At 43.9% G+C, this 19,094-nt stretch overlaps 1 protein-coding gene across 1 annotated transcript in view; it reads right to left on the bottom strand.

Moving 5' to 3' along the window:
• Positions 1 to 18,686, bottom strand: part of PANK1 (pantothenate kinase 1) — a 72,691-nt gene extending 54,005 nt beyond the window's left edge. The window contains 1 exon segment of the mRNA XM_004701349.3: positions 17,945 to 18,686. Coding sequence (XP_004701406.2) covers positions 17,945 to 18,632 — 688 coding nt within the window. The 5' untranslated portion in view covers positions 18,633 to 18,686.
• Positions 18,687 to 19,094: the final 408 nt, after the last annotated feature.

Here is a 19,094-nt window from a genome sequence, read left to right as displayed (position 1 = left end):
AACCTGTCTTGTTGGCCCTTATATTTTAGACATTAAGGACTGATCATTAACGAAGAATAGTCTGGATAAAGGCATGCAAACTTTGCTATAAGTGAAATTCTAAAGCCAGAAATCACCTTTAAAAACCCTTTAGTGTTTACTAATGAAAGCTTTCTTCTACAAAGTCATGGGTGGGGTGGGGTCTCTATTCAGCAAAGTAATTGTCACAACAGAAAGCCAAACACTTTCCCCCCTAGCCATTTTAGAAAAGTATAATTAAAATGGAAACATGACTCAAATTTATAAAAAGTTTAAACTCATGGAATGATAGTGTTGGATTACAATTGGTAGGTGAAAAGATCATCTTAATTAGCTGCCACCAATGCATGGTGACCTCATGTTTCTGAGTAGCATTGTGCGCATAGGGTTTCAATGACTCACTTTTCAGAAGTGGATCACCAGGTCTTTCTTCTGAAGTACCCCAGGGTAGTCCTGAACCCCTAACCTTTCTGTTAGCAACTGAGCCAGTTAACAGTTGGTACTACCCAAGGACTCAAATTTGTTAGCCATTGTTGCGTGTCATCAAGTTGATTGACTCATAATGACCCTACAGGACACAGGATAACTGCCCCATGAGGTTCCCTGGTTTGTGATCTTCAGAGGAGCGGATAGCCAGGTCCTTTCCTGGTCTTTGAACTAGTTCATTGGGTCTGACCTCCTGGTGAAACTACGCATTCCACCCCAGATACAGTGACACCGTTTAACAACCAACCACCATTCCCACCCACCCCGCCCCCTGCCCCAGTGATTTACATATGCACCTGCAGGTCCTATAATAATCACCTAGGGATCTTATTAAAATGCAGGTTTTGATTCAGGCTTTCTGGGGTGGAAATGTAATTTCTCAGTAGGGGGTCAAACTAGAATGAACTGGTTCAAAGTTATGGTTCCAGCAAGCTATCTTTTGGTTAGCATCCACGTTCTTAATCATTGTATTCCAATGACAGTTCTATCGTAGAAATGCTCCCATGAGCTTCTGGACTGTCCCTCTTTATGGGAGTAGAAAGTCCTGTTTCTCCCCTGGAACCACTATATCACCAAACTGAAAAACCAAGCTCAATGCCAGCACATCAGTTCCAACTCATAGAGACCCTACAGAACAGACTGAACTGCCTCTTTGGGTTTCCAAGGCTTGACATTAAATGTTATTGAAGTAGAGTGCTTCACCTTCCTCCCACAGAGAAGCTGGTGTATTCAATCTGCTGACCTTGGAGTTGGCAAGAAGCTCAATGTGTAACCCACTCCACCATCAGAGCTCCTTAATTAACAATTTGAGAAATACACATCAAAATCACATGAGGCATCACTTTATTTTCCAGAGAATGGCTACTCTCAAACAGACAGGTAGTAAGGGTTGGCCAGGATGTTGAGAAAGTGGAACCCTCATCCATAGCTAGTGGGAATGTAAAATGGATCAGTCACTTTTGAAAGGACTCTGAAGGTCCTTCAAGATATTGAACATAGAATTACCATGTCGTTCCAACTCATAGCAACCCTATGTACAACAGAATGAACCACCACCTAGTCCTGTGACATTCTCACAATCATGTTTGAGCTCACGGTTGCAGAATTACCATATGACCCTGCAATTCCACCCTTACGTACACTGCGAACAGAGACTCAAACAGATGAATTTGCATATCCACAGCCACAGCATTATCCACCAGAGTGAAAGCTACAAACAGGGCAAGTGATTAATTAAAGATGGATGGAGAAACAAAATGTGGGATAACGATATCTATATACAGATATATATGTAAACTATAAAAGGAGGAAGTTCTGTCCAATAAATGCTTTAACACGGATGAGCTGGAAATCATGGGCTATAACATGGTTCGGCATTGCCAATTTTAAGGCAGAATTTTGGTCTCAGTAGGCATTCAGCTGCATGGTGTCAAAAGGTTTGCACAAAGATCAGCTAGCTCCAAGAGTGGATCTTTCCATCAGTCTTTAAGCAAGATGAAAGCTAATCAAGATGATTTTAGAAACCAGACCCAAACCTGGGACAACTCTCTTGGATTTACCAATATGATCCACAGATGAACGTACTATCAAAACAGTAGCGCCTATGGGGAATCTGCTGAGCCAGTTAAGTTCAAGGCAAAGAGGTCAACTCAGATGGTTTGGTGACCGTTTCTTGGGATTCCCAAAGGGATAGAAGATCCTAAAGCAGTGGTTCTCAACCTTCCTCACGCCACAGCCCTTTAATACAGTTCCTCATGTTGTGGTGACCCCCCAACCATAAAATTATTTTCGTTGCTACTTCATCCCTGTCATTTTGCTACTGTTATGAATTGGGTGACCCCTGTGAAAGGGTCGTTTGGCCCCCAAAGGGGTCACAACCCACAGGTTGAGAACTGCTGCCCTAAAGGGATAAATTTTAATAGATTTTCTTGAAGGACATGGGGTGATCACAGGGTTTACTCGCATCTCACTGCCAGCAAGTCCAGTTAGACTTGGAGCAGAACTGTCCCTTTGGGTTTCCTAGACTTTAAATCTTTACAGGAGTAGACAGCCTCACATGTTCTACTAGTAAGATAAGGTATTTGGTTTCAAGACTCCCAGGGTTACTTTTGGTTTAAGGTTTCAAGATTCTATCAGGCAATAGTTTCAGGATATGAAACTTGTGTCGAATTGCCTCCATGAACAAAGACCGGAAGAACATACTGAACATTTGGATCAAATATCCCACTCAAGAATCCTGATCTAAAGGGGGGATATGTAGAACAGAAAGCCAAATTCCCAAGGACTCCAAGCTTCCTGGAGCCCTACAGGTTAGATAACCCCCTGAAACTACTACTACCCTGAGATAGCTATTTAAAAAAAAAGTTTTCCTTACAGTCTTGGTGATTTCTTGAATCAGAACTTGATTCAGAAGCTTGAAAAAAATGTATGAATTTGTTGACTAGGAAAAATATCTAACAACACTTCATTTTCCTTATAATAGGGGTAAGTCGAACAAAAAGCATTCAGACTTTATATTAAGAGCTAAAGTTCCTAACACTGTACTTGACAGAATCTGACAGGTTATCTATTTGTTACATAACTGACCCAACCTTGGGATTGAACACGTGGCAAGTAGAGATGCCTAACCCCTGTTGACACTTTAATGACATGCTGTAAAAGTGTGCTGTTGTGGTATGCTACCCTGCACCCTTTTCTGTGGACAGAAAAAGACGACTTCAGAGCTACAAACCCTTTCCTCATGGTCTGGGCCTTGAAACTTTCCTGTTAGAAGCTGTCCTGTGCTCAAAAGGTACTTTGGGATCATCCCCAAAATCACTGGACTAGAACAGACTAGTGTTTTTTCAATAGTTTCTATCTTCTGAAACACATTATGAGATTAGGAATAGTTTAGTATTAAAAGAATTCCATCCTTCTGTTCTCTGAAGTCAGTAAGGTGGGGTTGGTATAGACAGGCAGGCAAGCTAGCACGCATCCTGTAGACATGTAAAGATGTGTATGACTTTGCTCAGGCCTGGAATAGGGAGGTGCTGTGTTCAGGCTTGAACCTGAGTTTTGCAGGAAGGATTTTGCTGAAATTTGTGAAACTAGTTATTCCAGGCTATCTTTACACTTATGAATGACCCCATATGTCAAGATAACAACAAGTACAAAGGGAAGGATCCTGACCTAGTTAGTAACACTCTGTGTATTAAGCAGTGAAGTAGTCAGCAGTTCAAAACCACCAGGTGGTCCGTAGGAAAAAGTAGAGGCTTCTTTCTAACTCCAGTAAAGATTTACGATCTTGGAAACTCACAGAAGCAGTTCTACCATGTCCTAACTCTAGGGTGGCAATGAGTCAGGATTGATTTGATAGCATTCGGTTTGTTTGTTTTTGGTTTGGAGAGTAGGCCAATCAAACCTAAGTGAATTCTTAATAGTAATATAAATTCTTGAGGTTATACAAATATCAGTTTTATAAACACTGCATTCTGCACATTTCTACCTTCCTTGACAGTATTCAGGATAAGGAGCCCTGGTGGCGGAGGGGTTAGGTGCTCAGCTGGTAACCAGGTTGGTGGTTCTAATCTACCTGTGGCCCTTTGGAAGGAAGACCCGGTAATCTGCTCCTGTGAGGCAGTTCTACTCTGTCAGATCAGGCTAGTCTGCGTCAAAATTCACGCGAGCACCTAACAAGGAGGAGATACATTTTTAAACGCTATCTTCTAAAAACTCAAATGGGTAGGAACAAAGGAATCCCATTTTTATCTCAAAGATCCTGCTTAGTTAGACAACATATTTTCTCTTTGGCCAGGGACCAATTTCATATTGCCTGTCCTATTAGAAAGCAGAACTGAAGTTGTTTTTTTTTGCGGGGAGTGGGGGTAGGGGGGAAGGCTACTCTTCCATTTCAGCAATACAAGGCTATATATCACAATCAAAAGATGTGAAGCCCCGTGGAGCTAGATTTCTACTAGCAGTAAGTGACTGATGTACAGCACCCTGGCCCCGGCCCCCGCCCCCACTGGGACAAACAACAGAAATGTGGTTGAAGGGAGACAGTCGATTGAGTAAAATATGAAAATAAAAATAATTTACAAATTATCAAGGGTTCACGGGGGTGGAAGAGGGAGGGGAAAAAAGAGTAGCTGATACCAAGGTATCAAGTAGGAAAAAATTGTTTTAAAAATGTGGCTGGTAACGTATGTACAAATGTGCTTGATACAACGGATGTATGGATTGTTATAAGATATGTAAGAGCCCTTAATAGAATGATTCAAAAAAAAAGCACACACACACACAAAATAAATTTAAAAAGTTAAAAGCACTCCACAAATATTACTTGGGGGCTCACTTTGGTAAAGGGTAGAATTTCTTTAGAATCATATTATCTGCTCCTCTTGTTCTTACTCTTTAAAACACTGAAAAAAGTATGGTATTTCCTGATCCACAAGTAACGAGTAAAAACAAAAAAACAACTGAATTCGTTCAAAAGAAAACAATACTGAATCGTGAAATAAGTAAAAATGAATGCAAAACTATGGCCTGTGATTAATACTCTGGGTGTGGGCAAGAGTATGTATCTACGCTCTTGGTATCACTGTAGCGATAGAAAGATAAAGGGGTGTGTGTCATCTTATTCTCCTTTCCTTGGTGTCTCCAACGCCACCCCCACCTCCGCTGTTCTGCTGGTACATCTGCTTCATCTGTTCAACACTGCACCGCTGTATTTATGAGCAGCAGGGACTGAAGAGGGAGAAAGGGAGGCAGGTGACAATGTAATCTTAAAGGAAATCTATATTTGGGCCAACATGAAACCCCAACTAATATTGGTAAGACACTATTTGCTGAGGTTGAAGCGTCTCACCTAACTTCTCATCTCTGACAGTGTTTTGCTTAGGGCTTATTGGCTTTTCTACCCGCGATCTGTCTCAAGTTCTGCCATAATTCCACTGGGGTTACTGATGTCTTCTAGGACTTTTCTGAGCCTCTTCTACGACCTGTCTCCCAGGCAAAGGTGTGCAGGTAAATGCTTAACAGTGGCCTTCTGAAAAAAATAAAAGCCCCGTTGTGGTGTTTGCCAGTTTCTGTAGCATAAATACATGCACTGTGCCCAATTTCAAGCTACTGATATGAGGGCAATGACTACAGATTTGGGAAATGATCTGTACAATCGGCTCCCCGAGCCTATAAGAGCTGCCTTCAGCACACCACTGAGGCGCTGATCTTGCAGAGAACAGTCCATTTGAATTACAGGGCTGGTGAACTATCCAAACTTCCACGGACTGTGGGAGAATAAACACAGCTGTTTGGAAGAAGTACGGCCAGAATGCTCTTCGAAGTGATGATGGCGAGACTCGGTCTCATGTACTTGGACATGTTATCAGGAGAGACTGGTCCCTGGGAAAGGGTATCATGCTTGGTATGCAGAGGGTCACTGAGAAAGAGGGCCCTCCATGAGATGGATTAACACAGTTTGTGCAATGATGGGCTCAAACATAACAATTGTGAGGATGGTGCAGGACTGGGCAGGGTTTCGTTCTATTGTGCATGGGGTCACTTAAGAGTTAGAGCCGGCTTGACAACTAGCAACAACAATTCCAGTGTATGCTTGTGGTTCTTGCATAATTATTAATGGCAACTCCCCACCAATCTTCAAATGTTTGGACGTATTACATGGTCACGCCAAAGAGTGGCTATCCCATCTGGACCACTTCCTCACAGTGGGCATTTGATACTTATTTTTATTATCTCCACTTCAGGATAGAGACTATCCTTTATTTTTTTCATCAAACATAGACAGTTAGGCAAGCATGACTAATGAGGAGCCTTGACCCAGACACGCCTGATTCTTAGAGAGGACATTTCTGAAATGGCCAAGGCATTGCTGGGTGGTGCTACTTCTGAAGGTGCTCAGGTGATACTCAGAATGCTGGGCTTGAGTCCACTCAGAAATCCTTGAAAAGAAAGGCCTGACAATGTGCTGCTGGAAAATCAGCCATTGAAAATGCTGTGACGAGCAGTTCTACTCTTACGTGGAGTTGTTACGAGTCAGAACTGACACATGGCAACGAACGAGACTGGGCTGGACGGAAAGGGTCACAGCCCTTGGGGAACATCAAGCCAACGGAATGGCTTCAAGCTACACAGCAGCTTGGAGCCACATGAAACCAAGTTTCATCTCTAGAATCTTCTAGGACCGACCATGCTGCTTGGCCCAAACGACTAAATACTAGGGGCATCCGAGGACATCCAGGTCAACAATTCCTGAACATTGCCTCCTCTTCCTCTACCACTTTGACAACCTCAGAAGGCCATCTTCTAGTCTAAGCTTTACTATCTTATCCCACACCCTGAATTGCACTGCTGATGGGGTCTTGCAGCGCAGAATGTAAGTCTTGGTTCTTCTAAGGTAAGAATCCAAAGGAAGGTTTGAGACACAGTAAGAGAACAACAGCAGCAGCCCATTGCTGTGGGCTCCACTGCTGAGAGTGATACCATAAAACAGAGTAGAAATGCCTCATAAGGTTCCCAAGGCTGTACTTTGTGGAATGCCACGGATTTCTCCTTCAGAGCAGCTGGTGCGTTAGAGCCGCTAGCTTCTGGGTTAGCGGCTGATCATTTAACCACTTACTGTACCATTGGGGCTCCTGTGGGACACAGTAAAACCAGTGCCACCAGGTCAATTCCAACTAATAGTGACCCTCTAGGGCAGTGGTTCTCAACATTCCCAATGCCGAGACCCTTGAATACAGTTCACGTGGTGACCTCCTGTGTTAGTCGGGGTAGACTAGAGAAACAAACCCACAGAAACTCATATGTATAAGAAAGAGTTTTATATAGAGGGAAATGTACATTAATATAGCATTCCAACCCAGTCAAGTCCAAGCCCGAGTCCAACATTAGCCCATATGTCCAACACCGATCTACAACGTCCTCCTCCATCTCACAAAACACACACACTGATGCTGACTGCAGGAGGAAAGCCAAATCAGTGAGTGTGTAAGCATCTCAGCGCTGGCAGGAGTCTCCACGCGGCTGCTCCAGCACCCAGGGCTGCATCGGGGTAGGTCCAGGTGGCTTCTCCTTGGAGATGTCTCGCAGGAAGTGAGCCTTCCCAACTGAGGCAAAGAACTAGCTAAGGCAGCTGCACACTGATCTGACCATCAGAGAACAAGAGACCAGAGAATAAGAAAGGCGAGGCTCACCGAGCCACTTTTATCTCTCAGTCCTTCAATTAATCCCATATGTGTTTATCGGCCAGGTTGGCACAATAAATCTTAATTATCATACCCAACCATAAAATTATTTTCGTTGCCACTTCATAATTGTAATTCTGTACTGTTTTGAATCGGGTGACCCCTGTGAAAGGGTTGCTCCACCCCCAAAGGGGTTGTGACCCACAGGTGGAGAACTGCTGTTCTAGGGCAAAGCTGTCCTTTTGGATTTCCAGGGCTGGAAACCTTACGTGTAGATTTTTACAAGATTACCTCATTTTTCTCCAGAGGAGTGTCTGGTGGGTTTGAACCGCTGACTTTACTAGACAGTGTTACCAGGATTCCTTTGGGATACCGTGGCTATCACATAGAAGATGGATTATACATACAGTACTGGTAGATGTACCATGAGGCAAATTTTGTCTTGGTGTAAAGACCACGTAACACCAATGAGCTACCTTTTACTAGGTGTTTTTTGCTTTGCGAGGGAGCCCTTGTGGCACAGTGGATTACACATTGGCTGCTAACCGCAAGGTCAGCAGTTCAACTCCACCAGCCACTCTTAGAAGATGAAGCTTTCTGCTCCCAGAAAGATTCATAGCCTCGGAAGGCCACAGGAGATGTTCTCCCCTGCCCTACACGCTTGGCTTTGCTTTATATAGGTTCCCAAACTTACTTGGTCTATCATTCCCGTTTCAGAAAAAATATATTACTTGGCACCACTTGCCCCTCCCTGGCAATTAAAAACATTTGTAGGGTTCTACTTTTGCAGCACTCAGGGGGGTAGTATCTCTTCTTTCAGGAAACACTGAATAGTGTCTCTGTAAGTTGGAATCATCTCGATGGTAGTGAGTTTGTTGCTTCGCTTCTTCGTTTTTCTGGAAGCCTCGTTACACTGCCGACTCAGACTGAGCTTGAAGTCAACCCAGTCCATCCTGGCTTCTTCTACCCCAGGACCGGCTCCTTCAGTCTCAGAAAGTTCCAAATAACTGGCACTGCCCAGACAGGCCGCAGCTCACAGAGGTTCATTTAGGGCCAGTCTGTCCTGAGTTTCTATCAAAAGTCCTTGTGGTCTCAGACTCTGTGTAAGGTCAAGGTTAGGCACACCAGAAGGGTCACATATCAGTCCTGAAAGCACCAAGTGCCCCAAATGCCCATCTCAATCTCCAGCAGAGTGGAATTTGGTCGGCTGCTTTGGGACCTCTGGAGATGGGGTTAAAAATGAGCCAGAATACAGCTGTTTGGATTCTGAAGGCTGGCTCGGGTCACGTGGCTTTTATCAAGGAAAAGTACTCACTGTTTTGATCTCTCTCACCTCGTTGTGCATATCTGCTTCACTCAAGGGCTGAGATATCGAACAGTAAAGATCAAAGGGATACTCTTCCTTTTTCTGCCCTCCCAAAACAAAAACTATGTCCTGGCACTAGATTAGCAGCAAAATAAATGACCCCACATCTGATTCACGAAGTTGCCAACCTCACTCAGGCAGGGCCCCTTATACTTGGTATTACTAGGAACTGCAATGGAACAACACAATCTATATGCAGAAAGTGACAAGGAGATAAGGATTTGTAACACGGACCCTGTGTCCTGCTTCGATACATGTCAGAGGGAATTAGGGAGATTTACACTCAGAAGCTGCTGTCAGATGAGGTTGGAAGATGCTCTGACACCCAGTCCCCCAAAGGCTCCCAGCAACGGGAAACAGGAAGGACTCTCCAGGAAATCCTGAGACTGCAGGAAGTTTAAAAGCCTTGATGACGAAATAAAAGCAATACTATAAATAAATATCAGTGATATTAGTGTTAATATTACACTATCTTTATCCAGGTGCCTACCAGGGTCTTGACTTTCTAGCATAACGTTCTGTATCCTTTCCACATTTGGTCCTCTCCAAAATATCTCCATTAGGTAACAGGTGCTTTGGAGAGGTAAGAACCGTAGCCAATGCTTCACTGTTAGAAAGCACTAGAATGTGGTTCTGAATGTGGGTCTTCAGAGCTTTTCAGTACAGAACACTGCTCTGCAAGTTGGCAGTGTCCACACTTCCTTGAACCCACTAAGGTCCTGGGTCCTGTCCCCTGGCCCACAAGAGTCAAAATGAGGACTTAGTTTACTTTCTGAGTCATGAAACTTCAGTTAATTTACCTTGGCAAGGAGGATAATGACAGCACCAATCTCAGAGGGTACAGGAAATGTTTGATAGCATAAAACATGTAAAGCATTTTACTTAGTGCCTGATACATAGTAAGTGCATATGGAATGTTGGTTGCTATTCCTTACACACCCACATGCACCTACACAAGTCTGCACAAATATCTGGACAGGGGAGCTTTTGGTCAAAGGTACAGATTTTGTACACCAACCTCTTTCCTGAAAGTTTTATAAAACACACTGCCTTTCCCAAACTTAACAGGCTTAAAGCCAAGAAACCAAACGCTGCCAGTGAGGCAATTTCAACTCATAATGCCCTGCAGGACAGAGTGGAACTGCCCCTGTAGGTTTGTTTCTAACACTGTAAATCTTTCCTGGAGTAGAAAGCCTCAGTTTTCGCCTGAGGAGTTGCTGGTGGTTTCAAACTGCTGACTTTGCTGCTAGTAGACCAACTTGTAACCCACTATGCCACTGTGCTCCTGCCATAATAGGTTCTGTGTGGTAGAAAAGAGCCTGGTGTTAATAATATCTGAAGTGGGCTTGTAGTTTGGACCTGCCATTCAATGACTATACGAGTTTGAGGGTAGGTTGTTCCACATCTCAGACCCCTTCTTTCCCCATCTGAAAAGTGGACATTGGGGGGATACTCAGATGGCTTTGAAAGGACTGGTAAAAACACATAAAGTGAAACAGGTCCACAGCTGTTGTTCAATGGTGTTGTTGCTGTTTACTGTTGTTGCATTAATGCTGACTCCCGGTGACCTCATATGTGTAAAAAGATCTGTTCCACAGAGTTTTCAAGACAGCAACCTATCAGAAGTGGATCACCAGGCAGGTCTTCTGAGGTGCCTCTCAGTGAACATGAACCACCAACCAACCTTCTGGCTAGTAGACAAAAGCTTAACTGTTTGCAGCCCCAGGGACTATCGCTGAATCAAAGCTCAATGTAAGCACCCACCACTGCCATCAATTTTTTCACCCTATCTCCAAACTGTAGAGGAGAATCTGTTAGAGGTCTAGAATATTTTAATATACCCTCTCTGAAAAACAGCATTGCCTAGCCTTTCAAACCATCTGCTTTCAAATACATTCCCAAGGAGAAAGTGTACACACATGCACACACGTGTGATTAGTCAACTCCAGACATCTAAGAGCTTCATAAATTAAGTAACAAGATACCAAGCCTGACCGCTACACTATCTAGAGGAAAGGTCTACTTAGAAACTCCGTGCACCACGCTGGGTACACTGAAGTTTCCATATCTGATTCTGAACTGTCATTTCAAGGTGAATACTAAGGGACATTTTGAAGCTGAAGTTTTGTACATGTTGAATTAAAAATTCCCAGACCCAAATATTGAACATCACCCCGCACTAAAAAAAAAAAAAAAAGAAAGAAAGAAAAAGAAAAGCCTGGCTATCTCTAAATAAATAATAAAAACTTGTCATTTTAAACCAGTACTCCTTTGCTTCCTCACTAATTCCTAGTTACATTTTCTTATCTTTACCTGTTAAATGTCCAATGTGTTGAGAATGAACAACAGTATTTCCATCTTAGGATACTTTGCCACCAAACATATGCTCCATGGTACTATTAAACATGGGAAAGAATGGTGTTTGTATGTCTACCTGAATCCGGACACCTGACTTAACCACTTAAGATGCCCAACACATGGGATATACAGCCTTAGTTCTCAGTTCAATTTATAACTGAATTGACAGTCAAGAGACAGAAGAGAGTATAATTTATAACTGAATTGAATTCAAGAGACTCGGCATTTACGTCCCAGAGAGGCCAAGTAACTGGCCTAGTAAAATAAGTGACAGATGACAATCTATTGCATTTCTAGAAATGAAAAATAAAGACTGAAAAACTTGGGAATCTGACCCTAACCCATACTCAAATATGTCCCTGTATTCCATTTCAGTCTTTGTCCTCAAATTTGGAGTGCATCTCCTCTAAGAGTATTGATTATATAAACAAACCAAAAAATATCTATCTCCTCTCCAAGCAGACAAGCCAGAAAAATAAATCTCAGTTTATCTTTTCTATCCTGTTTTCTTTTCTTTTTTCTAATTAGTCTGATTCAGAGGTGGTGGAAAATCCAAGTGTCAAGGTTATTATTTAGAGAACCAGAGGCGTCCACCTTCACAATGGTGGCCAGTAAAGCTAAAGAAGTGGGTTTCTTCAGTGTCCACCAGGAGTATAGTACATGCCCAATGCACTGTCACCCACTTTTTTATCTGGCTAGAGTTTTATCTGGATGATAGGATAAGCAAGAACTTGCCCCCTAGAAGGCTGCCAGCACCATGCAGCCATTCATTGCTCCCTCCTATTGCCACATACTGGGAAGGAGGAAGGCATCAGACAAGCATCAGCCTTTCAGATAATGCTTGAATCCTTGCTTTTCTGCCGTGTCATACTTTGGGAGCCATACAATGATTTTCTTTTCATTTTTCTCCTCCCTCTGCTAATGTTATAGTTCACCTAAACCAGTTTCCTGTATGTCTAAAATGTGCATAATCTCAAGGCAACGTCTAGGTACTATATTATATCATATCTGTTCCTTCCCTCAAAAGGATACATTCACCGATTTCATAAAAAACAAGGCAAAAAGTTGGGTAGAGTCATGCAAAAGTTGCTGTAATATGGTACAGAAGCCCTGCTTGCGGCCTAAGTTCTGAGAGAGGTTAAGTAAACTGTGGTATGCTCATAGAAAGGCGCCCTGGTGGTATGCTGGTTATGCAGTAGGCTGCTAAGCACAAGGTTAGCAGTTTGAAACCACCAGTGGCTCTGCTGGAGAAAGATGAGGTTTTCTAATTCTGTAACGATTTTGAAATCTTGGAAACCCACCAGGGGCAGTTTTACCCTGTCCTAATAGTGTTTTTATGAGTCATAATTTAATTACTTAAAATCTTATATTAAAAAGTTACCAAATCTTAGTATCATCCAAAATTAACTTTAAGATAAGACACATAACAATCATACTAACACATCAGTTTGATGTGAAGAATGACTAAGATACAGCGACTAATTTGGAGTGAAGTACCATGAATATTTTTTCCCTTATATTTTTGTACTGTCCAATATTTTTTAACCATAATCAAGGGTAAAAAGGAAAAAATTAAATTTAAAAAGCAAACTGGCTTTATAAAATTCTAGACCTGATTTATTTTTCCATTATAAAAGTTAGTCTAAGGTTGAGCCTGCCAGCTAAACCATCTATCTTGTCCTGTGGATGAACAGTAAAACGTACTCTGTCCAGTGGTGTTGATGACAGTTTGCTATCTGCTCAGCTGGCCTTTATGTATTTTACATGTAGAATTTATTCTTCACATCCACCTGATAAGTTAGAATGACTGTATCCTTTTCACTTACACAGAAGGCGTTAGGTAAATGGTCAACCAGCTAAGATTCAAACTCAAGGTCTCAGGTTTATATACTATACCATTTACAGAGCATTAGGCATCGACAGAATTTTAGTTAGGATTGTCATTTGTTTCAAAATATACATACTGGAAATGAGCTGACCCCATGAGGTGCTGTTACTTGGTAATCCTTCAAAGAACGAGAACACCAAGGAGCAGACTACACCTCCTGAATCTCCCTTATGACCTCTACAAAGGTTGTTGATACACTTTGCCAAGGCAGGGGTGGAATACCTCAAACGATCAAGTGGTGATGACATCACCTTTACTCTGTGACACACGCCAATTTCTATGAACCCAAGGTGCAGGCAAAGTGAAAACATACCACCTCTGATCAATGATTTCCAATTTAACTGGGGAGAACAATGCTACACATCAGCACAAGGAAAAACAAACATCTGTGCATAATTAAATGCTAAGTTTCGGGGTAAAGTGGCTAACTAGTATAGAAATTATATAGGAGCTGTATCTGTGAGCTATCAGAGGTATCAGAGAATTTCCAAGTATAAGAAACAATACTTAAAAAAAAGCACCTGGTCCAACTCACTCATTTCAAGATGACAGTATCTTGGCTGAGGTCACACAGCTGATGAGAAGCAGAAACATGCACACTAACAAAGGAAGCTTGATGACGCTCAGCACTGAAGAAAGACAATGGACAATTTTCCCTTCTCTTTTTAAGAAAAACCAAACTGCCACTGACTTTTTGATAAAATCATGAATAGTTCCTGCACCGAGGGACCACATCTAACCTTTTAAAACGGTCTAAAGATGGAATGGTTTCTTCTGTTCCAGTCATCATTTTCAAAACTTTAGTAATTTTACATGTATTACATTAATCTCAAAATATTACCAAAGAACAAACACACCTGTCTATCTACATAAGCACTGCAGCTGCCTTTCTGATGGCAGTGACGTCACTAGCTGTACTAATTCACTGGTGTGGACAGAAGCCCGAGCCTGGTGTTTTATCAAAGCTGGTGGTGTTCTTCGGTGCCTGAGAATACGTTCCCATGTATACATAAGGGCGCTATGTACAACAAAAGGAAGCACTGCTTGCACCTGCCACACAATCCTTAGTATATTTGGGCCCATGGCTGCAAACACTGTGTCAAACCATCTCATTGAGCGGTTCCTCCCTGCCACTTCTTTCTTTTTTTAAGATAAGAATGATTTTCCTTTGGCACTAACATACTCTTAAAAACTCACAGGAGCTCAAATACTCATTGAAATAACAACCCATCAAATCTATCAGCTGTCATAAAACTGCTCACTGCCGAGTCCCTTCTGACTCATAATGACCTTATGTACAACCAAAGACACAAAACAAAACTAAAAACTGCCATGAGTCCCTTCTGACTCCTAGCGACCCTATAGGACAGAGTAGAACTGCTCCTCTGGGTTTCTGAGACTGTAACTCTTAATGGGAGTAGAAAGTCAAGTCTTTCTTCCGTGGAGTGGCTGGTGGGTTTGAGTTGCTGATCTTGTGGTTAGCAGCCCAATACATAGCCACTACCACCAGAGCTCCTAATGAATGACCTTATATAGAAACACGTACTACTTTAAGGTCAGTGGTTCAAATACACCAGTAACTATGGGAGAGAAAGATGATATAAAGTCATTCACTCAAAACTCACTGCCATCAAGTTAATGCTGATCCACAGCGACCCTATAGGGCAGGGTAAAACTGCTCCCGTGTGATTCTGAGGCTGTAACTACAGACCACAAAGTTTCATCTTTCTTCAAAGGAATGGCTGGTGGTTTTGAACAACTGGCTGTGAGGACTGCAGTCCAATGAGTAACCACTACACCACCAGGGCTCATAGGGTCATTAGAGAGGTGTAAATCTTTACAAGAACACATAACCTCATCTTTCTTTCTCAGAGCAGCTGGTGGGTTTGAACCACTGATCTTAGAGCAGTTCAACATTTAACCCACACCATCAGCAGGATCCCTTCACCACAAAATAGTGAGAGGCTATGAGAAAGTTCTTACAGTAACAAAATATTAAATGAATAAGCAGTATTTTCTTTTATTAAAAAACTCATGAACGTAGTCCACAAAGACAAGGTTCTACATCCTACTTGGGCAAGTGGCGAGTGGGGTCTTCAAAACTTGTGAGTAGCCATCTAAGGAGCCACTATGATTGTCTCTAGTCAAAGCACAAAAGAGTGAAGAAAACTAAAGGAAGACAGGGAAAAAATTAGTGCAGTGTGTGCGTGGGGGGGTGGGGGTGGGCTGGAACCCCCAAACCACTAGTTCAATGGGACCACAATGAACCTCAGCCTCCAGGACCCCGAGGCCAGAAGAACTAGGCCGTTTTTCTACTCTGAAAGGGATCACATTAGAACGGTCTGGATAGAGTGTGAGAGAATGTGGAACAAAACTCAAAATTGTGAGACCAGGGTTATTGGATGGATAGAGGTTGATGGAACCCCTAAGACTATGGATGGCCCTTAGTCACCATTCAGACCTGAAACTGAACTCACCTCCAGGGCTCAATTTTCAGTCACAAAACAGACAAGTCTACAAGGAGAACAGTCACACCAGAAAGTACACACTTCTTAGAATAATCAACCATTTCAGAGTCAAAGGGCAGCATTTGCCCCAGAACAAAGTTCAGGAGGTAGAAAGGGTTAGGGAAGGAGGAAGCATGGAAATGGGAAACCCAGAGAACATGTGGGATAAGTGGTATAGCATTGGGGGACTGCAACTAATGACACAAAACAAAATGTGTATGGAGTGCTCAATGGGAGACTCATTTGTTCTACATAACCTTCCCTCAATTCACAATGAGAAGTTTTTCAAAACCCCACAAAACTCATTCATGTTAACAGACAAAATATACAGCTATCCAAACTCTAACTAGGAAATTTGGATAATGCACAGACAGATGTGACTGGGAGCATGCAAATTTTATTTTAGAAATGTTTGTTAAAATCTCAGAAAATAAACATGGCAGGATAATAAAAAGCCAATTGTGATCATCAAAACAAACTGATACAGCACCTAAGAGACTGACTTCTGTCAGCAGTTTAAAGCACATGGATTTCTAACACACCTCAGAGAAAAAGTTGTATTTTCTCGTATTTTACAACAATCATTTCTATGGGTTTGGAAGCATACAATCAAGACTCTGGGTTAGTTTTCTCTGTTTCAGATATTGTGAGTGTATTTTCAATTTCTCAAAAATTAACAGGTGAGGTGTTATGCCCTGAATTGAGCCGATACCATTCAAACTGACAATTTTAAACAAATATATAGTACAATTCCCTTTCACTATCTTTTACCACAGGTTATTAACATCACAAACTCTAGTGCTGTTAATGCAGTTCGGAGAAGTACCTAAAATGTGGTCTCAAAGGAAGCAAAACAGGTTAGTATATCGAAGTCATCAACACGGAGTTCATAAAGTGATTTTCTGATAAACATAAAAAAAGTAAAATGAAAACTTAAAATGCTAGATGCCTTAAAGCCAGAATCAAATCTGGTGGGTTCAAAGTCCCACACAAAACTTACCTTTAAAACTTAATTTTAGATCTATAAAGCACAGGTATCAGAGGCATCATGACTCCCATAGTCATGCTTAAAGTGCTCCCCAAAGTCTGTAAAACGTTTAAGCCCATGCAGAAAAGCTGGGTCAACAGATAACAGAGAAACAAGGAAAGATGTAACTTTCATAGACAAATCAAAACTCTACCTACCAAGTTTCCCATCACACAGAATAATCTATATACAAAAAGTGCATGTTTGATTGCACATAGACCATGCATTCTACTTACTTTGCTTTTTTCCATTTATAAGCTTCATTAAAAAGACCCAGAAAGTGGTAACCAGTTGAAAGCGGTTCGGCTCAGATTAAAAAAAAAAAAGTTTGAAGACCTACAAATTTACATTCCAGAACGTTCTGCGAGAAAGGTACCCTCTTTAAAGCAACATTATAAATACTCGTATATATACACTCTTTCGATTGTGAAATAACTATTTCAGTTTTCTGCACTGTACATTACAATTACGAAGCTCAACTTCACATCCCCCCCCCCCACCAAGATACACCTCCAATCCTTATTGGCTCACATAGTTCCGGCCCACATGGTATCAGTGGGTGTGTCCCTCCCCACAAGCCTTCTTATTGGCCGCTAAGAAACAGCATTTAATAGGCTGTGATTTGGGGGGTTGTCAGACTCCACGCCTCCGGACTTTGCGCTCACCAATAGATCTAATGTGCTGGCGGCTACCCTGCGATTCAAAGGGCAAGCCCTGCCAAAGCGCCAACCCCAGAAAGGAGAGCGGCGAAAAGGTTGGGGGCAGCGCTGATTGTGAGTGCCTGCTCGCCGCCACCCAACTCCCAGTCCCCTTCTTATGTTCGAACACTAGCATGTATTTTTCCCAGCTACAAATATGGACCGGCAGCGCGTTTGCATTTAACAGAACTGTGACCAGGACCCACCAGCTCAGGCTCCATCGCCAATCAGCCATCCAAACGGATGGGAGCGAGCAAGCCTGGGCTCCAGTAGCAATTCGGGGTGTTTAGCGCTCCCCGGAAAGCACCCGATCGGTCCCAGGCTCCCCCGACGGCGGGCGCTAGTGCGCACCAGGTGCATGCAGAACCCGCCCCCGCCTCTCCCGGCCGCCGGGCGCTCCCCTCCCGGCCGGACTTACGCGGCCTGTTCTTCCTCCCCGAGTCCATCCTCCTCCGCAGCCGGCATTTCTTGGCCGGGGAGTCGTGCTGAGGCGGCGGCGGCTGCGGCTGGAGCTCTGGCTGGAGCGGGAGGCGAGGGGGCGCCGCGTCGCCGCCGCCCGCGGGACCCCGGCTGCAGAGGCGCGGCGGCTGGAGCGGCGGAGGGTGGAAGCCGTTGTGCAGCAGTCCGTTCACGGCGACGGCGGGGACCCCGGGAGCGTGCGGCGCTGAATGCGCCGGCTGCCCGCCGCCGCCGTCCATGCTGGAGGCTGGCAGGGCAGCGCGCGAGCCCCGGCTCAGGCGGCTTCGCTGGAGGTCATTCTCGGACGTCCTTAGTTCCCCGGATCCTCCCTGCGGCTTCCGATTCAGCAGCCGCAGAGCCGGCGCCGGGGGATGGGGAGTCGGGCGCTCCTCCCCTTCTCCCACCGGCTGCCCCCGCCTCTCCACGCCCTGCCCACCACCCGCCCGCCCCTCGGAGCCCGCCTCCAGCTTGCCCACCCCAAGCGCGGGCCTGGGACCCCAGTGCACCCCGAGCCCGGCCCCGGCCGTCAGCCTCCCCCTGACTCCCTAGCCACGGACTTCAAACGCGGCTTCCTCGTCTTCCAAACCTGTCCCTGCTACTGAGCATGCCCAGTCCTGCCCGCCACCGCCACTGCCGAGTTTCAACATGGGGACCGGAGTTCTCTAGGTTTGCAAAGAGGAGATGGCCGGGCTGGGCTTTGTGTGGCTGCTCAGACCCGAGAGGGGACTGGACTGAGCAAGGCACGTGCGAGGTGCGTGCAACTTCGGGAGAAATGCAGGAGGAAACCCGAATAAATATTTACAGAAGTTTGAGGTTTTGCTAATCCTGTCCTTTGTGGGCAGATACCTTTGCAAGGTCACTTATGTTGCCTCCCCGGCCCGCATGTGTGTAAGAGAAGGATAAGTATTATTTATAGAAAGGTAGGCCGAGTTGGAGAGGAAGATCTGTGAAATTCACTTGCTGGCACATACTCCCCATGTGGTCTCGTGGAGTTGTCCTGCAGGGTGGAAACCTAGGAGTACAGTGTAAGAAAGGACAGAGAAGGACACAGCTGCTGGCAGGATTAACCAATGCTGGCAGAGAGCAAGTAAACAGAAGCAACCCCAAGC

This window comes from Echinops telfairi, unplaced genomic scaffold (assembly GCF_000313985.2).
Source record: "Echinops telfairi isolate 266 unplaced genomic scaffold, ASM31398v2 ScPeMD7_70;HRSCAF=299, whole genome shotgun sequence".
Lineage (NCBI taxonomy): Eukaryota > Metazoa > Chordata > Mammalia > Afrosoricida > Tenrecidae > Echinops > Echinops telfairi.
This window is presented reverse-complemented; position numbering and strand designations above follow the sequence as displayed.